Source organism: Dreissena polymorpha, chromosome 2 (assembly GCF_020536995.1).
Source record: "Dreissena polymorpha isolate Duluth1 chromosome 2, UMN_Dpol_1.0, whole genome shotgun sequence".
Classification (NCBI taxonomy): domain Eukaryota; kingdom Metazoa; phylum Mollusca; class Bivalvia; order Myida; family Dreissenidae; genus Dreissena; species Dreissena polymorpha.
This window is the reverse complement of record NC_068356.1, coordinates 98,260,531-98,273,721: the sequence shown is the minus strand read 5'-3', so window position 1 is coordinate 98,273,721 and position 13,191 is coordinate 98,260,531. Positions and strand designations below refer to the sequence as shown.

General features: G+C 33.7%; 2 protein-coding genes across 2 annotated transcripts in view; one reads left to right on the top strand and one right to left on the bottom strand.

The window, feature by feature from the left end:
* Nucleotides 1-71: 71 nt before the first annotated feature.
* LOC127868204 (adenosine 5'-monophosphoramidase HINT1-like) lies at nucleotides 72-4,122 on the top strand. The gene is made up of 3 exons (XM_052409857.1): nucleotides 72-235; nucleotides 2,333-2,437; nucleotides 3,745-4,122. The coding sequence occupies exons 1-3, from the start codon at nucleotides 125-127 to the stop codon at nucleotides 3,907-3,909; spliced, it is 381 nt and encodes a 126-aa protein (XP_052265817.1). The 5' UTR covers nucleotides 72-124; the 3' UTR covers nucleotides 3,910-4,122.
* A 6,506-nt stretch (nucleotides 4,123-10,628) lies between these two features.
* LOC127868183 (carnitine O-palmitoyltransferase 1, liver isoform-like) overlaps nucleotides 10,629-13,191 on the bottom strand; it is a 50,122-nt gene continuing 47,559 nt past the window's right edge. Inside the window, exons 14-16 of the mRNA XM_052409836.1 lie at nucleotides 12,670-12,826; nucleotides 12,067-12,183; nucleotides 10,629-10,820 (exon numbers count right to left, since the gene is read on the bottom strand). Of these exons, the coding sequence (XP_052265796.1) occupies nucleotides 10,629-10,820; nucleotides 12,067-12,183; nucleotides 12,670-12,826 (466 nt within the window). The remainder of the gene's footprint in view (nucleotides 10,821-12,066; nucleotides 12,184-12,669; nucleotides 12,827-13,191) is intronic.

The following is a 13,191-nucleotide window of genomic DNA, read 5'->3' as shown; positions in this document are numbered from 1 at the left end:
GATAAATATTAAATGAAAAAGCTGTCTACAATCTAAAAGAATGGTAAAAGGAGGGAAAACAAACAAATTTAAATTGATACGAAAGTGAGACTTAAAGTTCATATTGTGCATACTCAAAACAAAAATGGCTGACGAGGTAAAGCAAGCTCATCAGGCAAAGCCGGGTGGTGATACCATCTTTGGCAAGATACTGAGGAGGGAAATACCAACACCATACATTTACGAAGATGATAAAGTAAAGTTTGACAGCGTTTTAATGTATTGTCATTTAGCATTGTTTTCAAAACTCATATTTCTGTTTCGTCCCACGAACGTTACGAACTAGTTGGTTTGTGCTGTAAATAATATTGATTGAATAAATTTATTGTTACTTATTAACACATTATCCTCTATTCCTATAACTTCGTGCAGCCCTATAAGATCGTGTACTCTTTTTATGACGTAAACTTCTAAGCAACATTCGAACGCACGTGCCCGTAAACTGTTCAGTTTTTAACGCGGAATTTCCACAGCCAATAAGACAACAATCATGAGGAAAAAACAATAAATATGATATTATGTTCGTTTTTCTGACCTCGTTTCAAAGAAATAGCCTAAAAAGATGTTTAAAATCTGCACATTTCCTTCACCAGACGGCTTGTTTGTCAATGTTTTGATCGTAAAATGTTGTAAGAGTAGTTTCCCTTGGAGGCCCGTCTCGAATTTGTGTTGTGCACTCTGAAATTTGCATTACAATACGGTTTAAGTATGCTGTGTATGCGGAAAATTTTACCCCCAAATGATGACACAAGACCATACGTTAAGATCGGGACCGGCCTATTGCGATAAAGATTCTCGCTGCGTCAGTTTTAGATTTTGTCACAAAACAACTGCCATTAGAAGGGGTGACAGCCTTTTATGCCCCCATTGTGAATAGAATTTTATTAAGCTATTTTCCGTTAGTAAATACACTTTATCTAGACCTCTGAATACAGTTATCACAGTTCATATTTCGTTTTTATGAAGACCAGTTTTATTTTAACCATTATTTTCAATACAGTTTATTCACGAAATTCATCTAAAACAACACATATTTAATACAAATAAACACATATTCACAAAAACATCATCGGTTATTATAAACACATCCCAGGGCCTCGCTGTGACGTCATCAAAATCGGTGCACGATCTTATAGGGTAATTCTGTGTGACGCAGACTACAATATACATGAATGTTTAAAGGTACGTAACTCCATTATTATTGTCTGTCAACCAACATATTTCACTCGTTATTTGTTAAACAAAAGATAAATCATAAAGTATATATCAAGTTTAGTTATTGTCTAATGATTTTTCATGAAATATATGACTTTGAAGTTTAAGGTGCACAAACTTATAGGTTTAGAGGCTAAGTTTCACTTTATAATGAAATTCAAAGTTTAAAAATCAAACCAAACTACATTCAAGCAATATTCTTATCTGTCGAATGTTTAAGGATTTAAAGGTAGTCCATATAAACGGACTGCCAGAGCCTTTGATAATTTTTGCCATGGCGGCTGTGGCAGTCCATATGCACCCCTTCATAAACATGGGTGCAGTTAAGCGCAGAGAATCCGTGCGCTTCACTAAACAGACGTCGTTCAAGACAAATTGAGGAAAATTATGAATAAACTTCATAAACATGTTAAATTTACCTGAATGACAACCTACAGATGTTATCCTTTGATTGCACCCTATAAAAACACGACGATGTTTCAACACACTTTCCTCGCTGACATGTTTTATGTTTAAATTTTAAACAGTGTATTCTGTATCGAATAACACATTGTTATCGACTTTGTAGGCTACAACACATAACCCGACGTGCAAAATATTGGTATACTGTGACCTAACCAATATTCGGTCCATTTTCCAATATGGCGGATACAGTGTACGAAAGCAAAACTAAGTCAATAAAAAGCAATTATTTATTGTTTAAATGGTACCATTCGTATGAGTTTGTGTATTTCAAATAGTCTTTCGAACTTAGAAATTTACGATGGGAAAAAAATGTGTATCAAAAATGCATATTTGTCTATATATATCGCTATATGTATACATGTCCCGGAAAATAAGCAAAAGTCTCGGAAAATTGAGCTCAATGTCCCGAAATTGGTCTGAATATTTATGGCAATATGCGATATTCCATTCAATGTTGTCCATTGTTACTCTCCAAGCATGTGGCCAAACAAATTAACGTTTAGATGTGTAGCTGGTGTTGCATGGAAAATTGATAAAATATATGATTTTTTCAGGTACTTATTTTTTACAAGCTTTGTGATTTTAATCTGAACTAAACTGGCTTTGTTTTCAGTGCGTAGCTTTCATGGACATTAGTCCCCAGGCACCAACTCATTTCCTTGTGATTCCACGGAAACCGGTACAATGTCTAGACGAAGCACAGGATGAGGATGAAACGGTCAGTGATAAAAAAAAAATTCTCATGAATGAGATGTTTGACATGAATTTAGTAAAAATCTTTCTAAATTCTATGTTGTTCAATTTGCTGGAAGGTCTAATCTTGATAAAACCATTTATGTGGTCGAAACCATTAAGTAATATATCGGTAAATGTTCAAGAGCATGGCATATCAAAATATTTTACATGAACCAAAACCTATCTGGAAGAAAAATAATTGTTTACAATAGGTTGCCCACAGTGGCAACTATCTTTAAAACTTTGATTACCCTGGAAAAGAATAGCGAGTTTAGAACCAAGTACCTGTCATATGTATTTAATACTTACTCATATACAAATTTAAAAAAAAAGAAAAATATAACACTGCTGACATGATCAATGCATGATGCCTTTGTCTAAATCTTCATTAATTTTAAGAATAAACTGTGGAAACAATTGTCGTTAAATTTGCCAATTAACAGCGTGTCCAGTGAAACCACTAATTTCTCTGCCTCAATGTTCAATGCCAAGGTTGAATTTGGCCATGAAACAGCTTGCCCAGACTATAACTATATCACTCATCATGCCACTTAAAAATAAGTTATCATAAATGTGTGGGGTAAAACATTTGTTTCCCTACCTAAAAGGTCAAAATCACACAGTACAGAGGTTACATGTGGCCAATAAACAGCTTGTCCAGACTTAAACATTCATCATGCAATTTTGAAATGCGGGGTACTTTACCACAAATGTACACCCGTGAAAACAGAGTATTATGCATAAAAAAATGTTTCCAAAGATCAAGGTCACAATTAGAGGTCAAAGGTCAGGTCCAACCTGTAACTGTAACAGGTCAAATATTCAATATTTTCATGCTTTAACCTTATGCAATTAAAAAAAAATTCGCCAACAAATGTGCAGAAGATGTAATGCCTCTTGGGCCAAGGCCAAGGTCACGAGATGTGTGTGGCGCAGCTTGTGAAATAATTACAAGCATTATAGAAGATGGGGTCTACATTTTGCAGACAGGTCTCTGACTATTGACCGGTATTATAAGTAAAGCTTGCTTTGTTGAGCTTCTCATTTCAGTCACTGGCTGGTTTGATTCCCTCTTTGTCATAACACAAACGGTAGCCTGCATACAAAAATCTGATACTTTCTCTTATTATACCCTATAAGTGACCATAGTTTTCTGTTGTTTTTTTTTAAATGATTTAAGGGGTTTTATTTTGAGATTTGTTTGAATTAATGAAGGTTTTCAAGTAATGGATAAATGTTCATGTCAAAGATGTTAAAGTATATTACAATGAAACTGAAATATTTGTTTAGCTCCTTGGTCACCTGCTCCTGGTTGCCAAGAAAGTTGCTAAGGAACAAGGCCTTGACAACGGTTACCGGGTGGTGATGAACAATGGAGCGGATGGTGCCCAGTCTGTGTTCCACATCCACCTACATGTGATGGGAGGCAGACAGATGGAATGGCCACCGGGCTAAGTTAAGAACTGAGGAAGAAAGTTACCCAGCTTCATTATGAGAGAAAAGATTGTTATCGTGAAGTTTTCTCATTGTTGAACTATGAAGAATTGCAGGAAAATCATGTTAAATATTGTAGTAGTTGTTATAATGTATCCAAATGTGAAATTAAAATGAATACATAATTTTACTAATTTTGCTTTGCTTCTAATAAAATTAGTGGTGTGCAAAATATTATTGTTGTTTACGTCTGTTTGGCTTAAAGTTTGTTTTGTTATTGACTTTGAGAAGTTTTCAGTTGTTTTCTCATGCTGTTAATGCTGAGACTTTAAAAGAAGTTTACAAGTTTTACATGCATGTACTTTCACAAGTAACTGAAAACTGCCTGTCATTAAACATAGGTAGGGGAAAAGGGTCCTTGTAATATTTTCATGGCCTGCTCGTCTGGCTAAGGATGTCGGGTTCAATTTCCTTCCCAACATGAGGATTGCTTATGAATTTATTTGTACTTCCATTCTTAACTCACCTCTGAATCAAGTAGGGAAAATCAAGTCATTCAATAAAATAAGCAGACTTAGCACTGTTAAAACCAGCTAACCCCAAAAAGAAGATCCACAAGAGGGTAAACTGACTGCTGTGATGTGTCAGAAATACTGTTGGAAATGACAAACAAGACTCATAAGGTTTGTGGCTGAGCTAGAATTGGTATTCAGCATCCCTCAGATTATTTAGCCCTGTGCTTTAAAGGGGTTAGTCGAATGATGACCGGGGCCCACCAATCCTTTCTTAGACTTAAGAATAAAGAATAGACTTGGAACCAAGAAAAATGCGTTGATTGAATATATACAGGCCTCCACTGGTGATTATGCAATTAACAAAATGTTCTACATGAAGATGATAAAGATAGGGGTGCTAAATGCTAAGTTTGACTCAAAATTCAAGCAATTCTTTAATATATCAACTTAAAGAATATTCTTTATTCTTAAAATTAAGTCTAAGAATTGTTTGGTGAATTTTCTGTATACCAGTTACATTGTAACTCTTAAACATATTACTTTTTTCTGTGACTTATGCCTAAATAAAAAAGATGGACGGTCATGGTCACATTTCACTTAGCTTCTTAACTCATTCTGAGACTAACACAAACATTATATAATCAATAGAATCATTTAAATTTAAATAATTTTCAAAAACAATAGTTTTGTTGATCATATTTAATGCATTTGTAGATCATGCTAATTTGCTTTAACAAATACCAATTCAGTTTAATAATCTACACGTAATAAGCAATGGTCTGCATAAAATTGAAAGTTTTATAAGTAGCCGAGTGAAATGGGACTTGGGGACCATAACTTATGCCCACGCATAAACATTTCATGGGCATAAACAATAAATAAGCACAACAGCATAGCATGGTGTAAAAACATTTTATTGACAAAGGGAAATTGCCATAATGCTGAATTTGCGAGTATAGGGACCGTATTCACCAACCCATTCTTAGACTTAAGAATAAAGAATAGACTTAAAACAAGGAAAATTATGCTCAGTATCTAAATATATACAGTCTACTAAAATTGATTTTGCCATAAAAATCATCGTTCTTCATGAAGAATGATGTTGATTGAGGTGGTTAATGCCAAGTTTGACTTAGAATTAAGGTAGCGCACCTCTAATGGGCACATATCCAAACATAATCTAATTAATTATTTTCTTAATCAGCATCATTTCACTGAACTACATGCAAATTTGTAGGTAGGCTTTCCATGCTTTTTAAAAAAATATACAGATTTTTTCAAAACCACCCCCACGCTCGGCTTTTGTCCAGTTTATTTTCACCCCTGGGGTATATAAAAGTTCCATAATTCATTCAAATTTCCAAATATGGGCATGCAGTTGGTGTGTACAGATGCTGTAAAGGTGTTTAAAGTTTAAACAAGATGAAATAAGTATTCTTTTACAGACATTTATTTTTTTACAAATTTTTATCTATGGAAGAGCGCCATGAAATGTAAGTGATTTCAGCCAAGTAAAAATTGGGTCGGTTAAAAACAAAGTGTCATAAAATTCAAAATAGTATCATTTAAGTCATATTTTAAACTTAGTTTTTATAGAAACACTATATACAGCAAAAATACCAAGAACTAGACAGATTTACCGTTTACTTTTTGAAATAAAAATAAAAATGCAACATGCATGGTTCGTATTTTCAACAGTAAATCACCCAATTTCGCCATAACGTTGTTTTAATTTTAAAAATTGAAGAATGTGCATAAAAATTGCAACATATTTTACAATAAATATAGCTTATATGCCATATTAAATCAAATTACGTTAGAAAATAAATAAAACGCGTCGCAAAAAAGTATACGTCGTCGGCAGGATTCAAACCTGCGCGGGAATATCCCAAAAGATTTCTAGTCTATTGCCTTAACCACTAGGCTACGGCACCTAATAGTAGGCTCTTCAACCTTCGAAGAAATCGCGGGAAATCATTAGAGGTGCGCTACCTTAAAGCAGTATTGGAATATCCCAATTTGAAGCATATTCTTTATTCTAAGACTGAAGTCTAAGAATTGTTTGGTAAATACAGGTCCAGTACCTGTAAAACAACCGCATTGATGACTTAGATTATTTATGATCTAGCTACACTTCTCTTTAATACATTCTATAATTTGCTTTCCATAAATACTATCATTATGAAAACTTAATTCTTATGCACAATTACTTCATTTAAAAAATAATAACAATACATTTAAAATCAAAATTAAATTGTTAAACCAAATAACAACCATAAAAAACTTGGTTACAGAAAAATGCATTGAGCAAATTCTTCAAAAAATCGATGAACTGAATTGAAAACAATGGGCAATAAAACTACAATCATGTTATATATTAAACATATTGTATCGTTATTCTGGGCATCAGTTACTTTTGATTTTACATAGTGTGCTTTGATTTTCCTATTAATAATTTTTATTCAGCAATCCACACAAATGAAACGTTTACATATACTTTTAAATTTCCCTGTTCAAAAGTAAACAATAATATGATGAGATCCTACATAAAATTGTTCACAGCAGTTTGTTTGTTCAAGCCATATAGCAAAATCCATTATGTATATTACAATGAATACAATTAAACAAATAAAACAATATCTGTATATCATACAAAAAGTTCACAGTAGCTTTTTTGTAACAACTTTAACAATACATGAACCATTATTTTCCATTTGTGCAAATAAGTAAATGCACCCAGTAGAACCAATATAAAGAAATAATTTAAATAATAAATAAAACTGACAAAGCATTCCACTTACTTTTAAACAAATCACATGTATACTTAATACAATTGGAGATTAAACTGTTTTTTCATGTTCAATGTTCAATATCTAACAAAAAAATAAGTAAATGAAAATTTTTGAAGTTGCAATATCAATACAAATTGATGACATAAAATTCTATAAATAACAGGACTGTAATAAAGAAGCATCCTTTTTATGAGAATGTTCCAAATTTCAGCTTTATATCTCACGTAACTAGGAGGATGCAAACTGTTGTTATTATACACTCAACAAATAAATGAGCCCCACAATACATTAGGTATATTTTCCAAAATTAATCCAATACAATAATAATACACAAGGATTAAGAATAAAATTTCAAAATTATCTGTTCACTCAGACTTTATTAATTGTTATTTACAAACCCAGATTTTTAAACATAACATAAAAAAAATTCTTTTATAAAATTAAAATAATATGAAATTCACATAACACAATTACCTTAACCTGTACAACTTTAAAAGTGAACACTTAAATCTCACTAAAAAATAAAACAAAATTTAACATAAAAATACTAAATACTATATAAAATGTGAACAAAAGTTGAATATTGCATAATATTATTTTTGCTGTGAATAAACATTAGTTGAACAAACTACATGTACAGTTAAATATTTCATCCTCTTTCATTACATATATGTATTCTGATCTTTCCTTTGTCTCCTAATCACATACAGGCTGAATATTTTTTATGCACTGCAAAATTGTAATATAATAGAAAGTGCAGAACTGTAAACATATGACATTCATTCCTTGAACATTATCATTTTAGAAGAAATATGTATTAATCACATTCATACCATGCGTCATATGTATTAATCACATTCATACCATGCGTCATATGTATTAATCACATTCATACCATGCGTCATATGTATTAATCACATTCATACCATGTGTCATATGTATGTTCAATGTGCTCATAATAATTACTATTTGGGGAAATCTAAGGGGTTAAAATAAAAAATTAAGCAAGTAAAACTAAAAAGAAATCAAATAAGACACTAACTTAAAACCAAAACAACAAACAAACAACAGCATTTAACAAAGCACAAACAAAGTAAACTCATCAAAATGAAAAAAAAATAAAAAAACACACAGCCTAATGACATGTTAAAAACTGATGATTGTCAAATGTAAAAGCATGTAAATAGAGCATTATAAGTCATGTGAGTATATCATAATATCATTCTTACACTAGAAATGTGTAACTGACATTGATGGCCCCAGACACTTCATTGGATGCAGACAAATTAACAATTTACCACTTTAGATACGTATTTTGACCCATTTGTAGTCCCATAGAAAGTTAAATTTAATTATATAACTTTATTACAAAAATTTAAGTTTTAAAGGCTTCATTTCCAACCCTTGGATAATAATGAGCAGCAAACAGCATACAACCTGAACAGACTGCAAGTAACTTGCAGGCTGTTCTGGTTTTATGCTGTTTGCACATAGCCATTTTTAATTTACTACTGAGTGGGAACCTAAGTATTTGTTCATCAGTTGGCAAACATACACGCTAGGCATAATCCTGATAAAGCTTGGACAGCAATCAGTTCTTTCTCAACTTGGACAGCAATCAGTTCTTTCTCAACTTGGACAGCAATCAGTTCTTTCTCAACTTGGACAGCAATCAGTTCTTTCTCAACTTGGACAGCAATCAGTTCTTTCTCAACTTGGACAGCAATCAGTTCTTTCTCAACGATCATCTACACATCGAAGTCATTCAGTTGGACAGCAAATCAGTTCTTTCTTAACGATCATCTACACATCAAAGTAATTCAGCTGCTAAAACTTTGGTGCAATCTACCATGCAGTTAAATAGGAGTTGAAAACGGAATGTTGGCACTGTTCAGAAGTATAAAACAGACAAATGGCCATAATTCTGCAAAAACTTGTTGCAGACTCAATTTCTTTCTGTACAATCATCTTAACATTTAGGCCATTCAACAGTATGTGCAATATTCACCCAACAATTTAAGAGAAGTTAATAAAACAATTTTGGAAATGTATATTCTATAGTGGAAAAACAAACATTCTTATGCCAAAAATGGTCACATCTATAATTCCTTCATTTATCTAGACATTAACCCATTTATGCCTAGCGTCTAGAAAAAAATCCTTGGCAAACAGCGTAGACCCTGATGAGACGTCACATGATGTGGCGTCTCATCAGGGTCTGCGCTGTTTGCTTGACGGAATTTCTGTTAGAAATATTCTAAATATAGAATAAATATACTAGACACTCCTAATTTTGGAAATAAATTGATCCAATTTAGAAGGATGGGAGAGTCCACTAGGCATAAATGGGTTAAAACAGCAAAACCCCTGAGAAGCATCAGAAGCCTATGTATATGTGGCCTCTAGAGTGTTAACAAGGTTTTACTATAGCCATATAAGGAAAAATGCCCTGCCTTCTGGCGGCCATGTTTTTCAACCAACCGGCATCATTTTCCAACTTGTCCAAGATATTATTGGGATGAATCTTCAAAGTATTTATTTTTTGTTGACCTTGAAGGATGACCTTGACCTTTCACCACTCAAAATGTGCAGCTCCATGAGATACACATACATGCCAAATATGAAGTTGCCATCTTCAATATTGCAAAAGTTATGGGAAATGTTAAAATTGGCGCAAACAAAGCAACAAACCAACAGACAGGGCAAAAACAATATGTCCTTCACTATAGTGGTGGGGGACATTAACAAAATAAGAAAACAAACTTACACATGCCAAAGAACAATACAACCCAAAAACACCAACAAAGTTTGCTATTATTTGTATCCACATAGTTCAAATACACACACATTCTCAAAATATTGGATAGATATCAAACAAAATGGATGCCTTCTTAAGTCTATATATATTTTTATAATTCGTAAAAACCCTTCTGGAATGACTTTGGGATCTCAATACTGTTCGAAACAAGGCAAAATTTTGTATCATAATAATTTGAGTACAAGGTAACTATTCCAAACAACCTTTGCATCTCAGACTGCTCATACACCACAGTTTAAGCATTTTATTGTTTAATTGGATAAACTGCATAAACCTAAGAATTCACTTTTATATAACTTAAAACAACACAGTTTAAGTATCATCATGCCCTTGCTTTTAGAACACATGCTGGAGATTTTTTTGAAGGAATTTGATCAAAACTCAATTTTAAAACAGTTTATAACCACAATGCCTTAAGTTTAACTAGTAGCAATATAAATTAAATTTTTCACTGGTGTACGATACAAATTCCGTAATCAGGTGGTAATGTTTTTCAATATAAATACTTATTTTAAGTGCATGAATTTTCACAATATTAAGCGTAGTAAAAATTATGAAGTTTAAATATATTTTGGATTTTTCTACTTTTGCCCATAATAACTCAATCATTTGAATTCAATTTTCCTCAAAGAGTTCTTTCATTTGGTCGAGTGTTTCAAATAGCTGGCTCATGAACAAGCTTGAGTCTGTCTTTTTAGACGATTTTTTAGAAGACACATGGAAGAAGAATTTGAAATCTCCAGGAATCATGTACGCCACACCATAACCATCATCGGAAACCGGGCCGAAACCACCTCCTGGACTGGTCTGTCGGAAGAGAATAGAAGAAATAAATTACAGTTAAAGCGTGATTTAAAGCAAATAAAACAATATTGATTCGCTTATTCGTGAGATTAAATCATATTTCATACGCACATTCAGGCAAATAATCGTAGTTGATGTTCACATTAAGTACAATAAATATTTGTTGATGTGAAAATAAAGGAAAGCTCACTTTTACATACTGCTATGGAGTTATTACAGTTGATAGGGGATTTAAGAATAAATCAGAAGCTGTATGAATAGAAGAATAACTCTTAAGAATAAATCAAAGCTGAGGTATACGAATTGTGGAATAAATCACGGGTCACAAATAGAAAACAATTCATGACAGATAGAAACTGAATGACAAGCATCTCATACATCTTTTATTTAACAGACGACTTACAAATCAAAAGCAAATAATGTCCATTATATCACGATTGCTTTGACTTAACAATATGAGTCTAGTTCAGAGAAAACTGGGATAAATGCATGTGTGTAAAGTGTCACCCCAGATTAGCATGTGCACTCCGCACAGGCTTATCAGAGACGAAACTTTCCACTTTTATGGGTTTTTTTCATTTCAAGGAATGTCTTCTTTGCAAAACATCCTGTTTAATCGTAAAATGTGGCCCTAGATTAGCCTGTGAGGCCTGCACAATCCGAGACAATATTTTATGCACATGCATTAAGCCCAGTTTTCTGAGAACTTTACTTTATCAATAACTTTGTTTGACCCTTCAGTCAGAGATGACACTTGCTGCTATTGTATTTTTTGTTCAAAAGAAGATTCTTCATAGCTAAAATCCTGTTTAGGCGGAAAATGTATACACACAAATTGCGTCCAGTTTTCCCTGAGCGCCTCATATCTGTAACATTCTTGACCTTTCCTACCTTGTCTCTGTACTCGGGTAAATCACAGCTCGGTGAGTTTCCTACCTTGTCTCTGTACTCGAGTAAATCACAGCTCGGTGAGTTTCCTACCCTGTCTCTGTACTCTGGTAAATCACAGCTCAGTGAGTTTCCTACCTTGTCTCTGTACTCCGGTAAATCACAGCTCGGTGAGTTTCCTACCCTGTCTCTGTACTCGGGTAAATCACAGCTCAGTGAGTTTCCTACCTCTTCTCTGTACTCCGGTAAATCACAGCTCAGTGAGTTTCCTACCTGTCTCTGTACTCAGGTAAATCACAGCTCAGTGAGTTTCCTACCTGTCTCTGTACTCGGGTAAATCACAGCTCGGTGAGTTTCCTACCTTGTCTCTGTACTCAGGTAAATCACAGCTCGGTGAGTTGAGCAGCTGCTGCTGTGGTGACTGACTGGTAGACAGTGTCCACGGAATGCTGAGGCACTTCTTCAAGAACTCACAGTCCTGGGAACACCAACATATATATGAAGGGTTCAATGTGAAACTATTGAATTTGACATTGAAATATGCCAGTTATGACAAGGTTGCCTACCCTTATTTTTCAGGACTGTTTGTATAGAGGACACCTTAGACAATTTAGCAGCCCACTACATATGGAAGAGGCCATAGGCTTGTTGCCCAGTGTCACCTTCCATTTCTTCTTACATATTTCTTAAGAACATTAAGTCAGTTTTTATAAAAAACAAAACATGTGCGCCTTAATAGAAATAATTATATAAATTACTTCCTAAGAATACACAAATTAAAATATAGTCCACGCTTTTGCTACCTGCATTAATCTGTAAGCGTGCTATAAAAAATCGTAGTCAAGTCCCATGCTATACAGCTGAAATGTTTAAGTGTACAAAATGCATGAGTGTAGGACAATCAAACATACATAGTCGAGTTCCCATGCTATATAGCTGGAATGTGTTCAACAATCAAACCTACATATTCTAGTCCCTTGCTGACGACGTAGAGGGCAAACAGGTGCCTGTCGATGCCGCGCCCGCTCATACAGTCCTTGTACTGCCTGGCGTGAGCCTCACAGGCCTCCTGTAGAAGGCGGATCTTGTCTGCACGGGGAACCGTCTTATCCACAAACGCCCTGTTAATGACATGCACAAAGACAATAGGGAATATTAAGAATGATTTCACATTATTTTGAAAAAATTGATCCAACTTTTACAGCGAATTCAGTTGATTTAGGCCCAGTTGATTAAATTTCTGCTATAAACCAGGGCACAAAATGACGTCATTTTTTTACAAAATGACGCCATTAATCTAGGGAAATTATCCAGTTAAACTGATTTTGTTTATATAAAAAGGTTTACTGAATAAAAAGTGGGATAAATAGAATAATATATTAGTGTTGATTATTGATCAGGTTTATCATGCTCGGCACAAAAACAAAAAAGCACTTGCGTAGGTTCATGCTTTTTGTTTTCTAAGCCTCGCATGATAAACTTGATC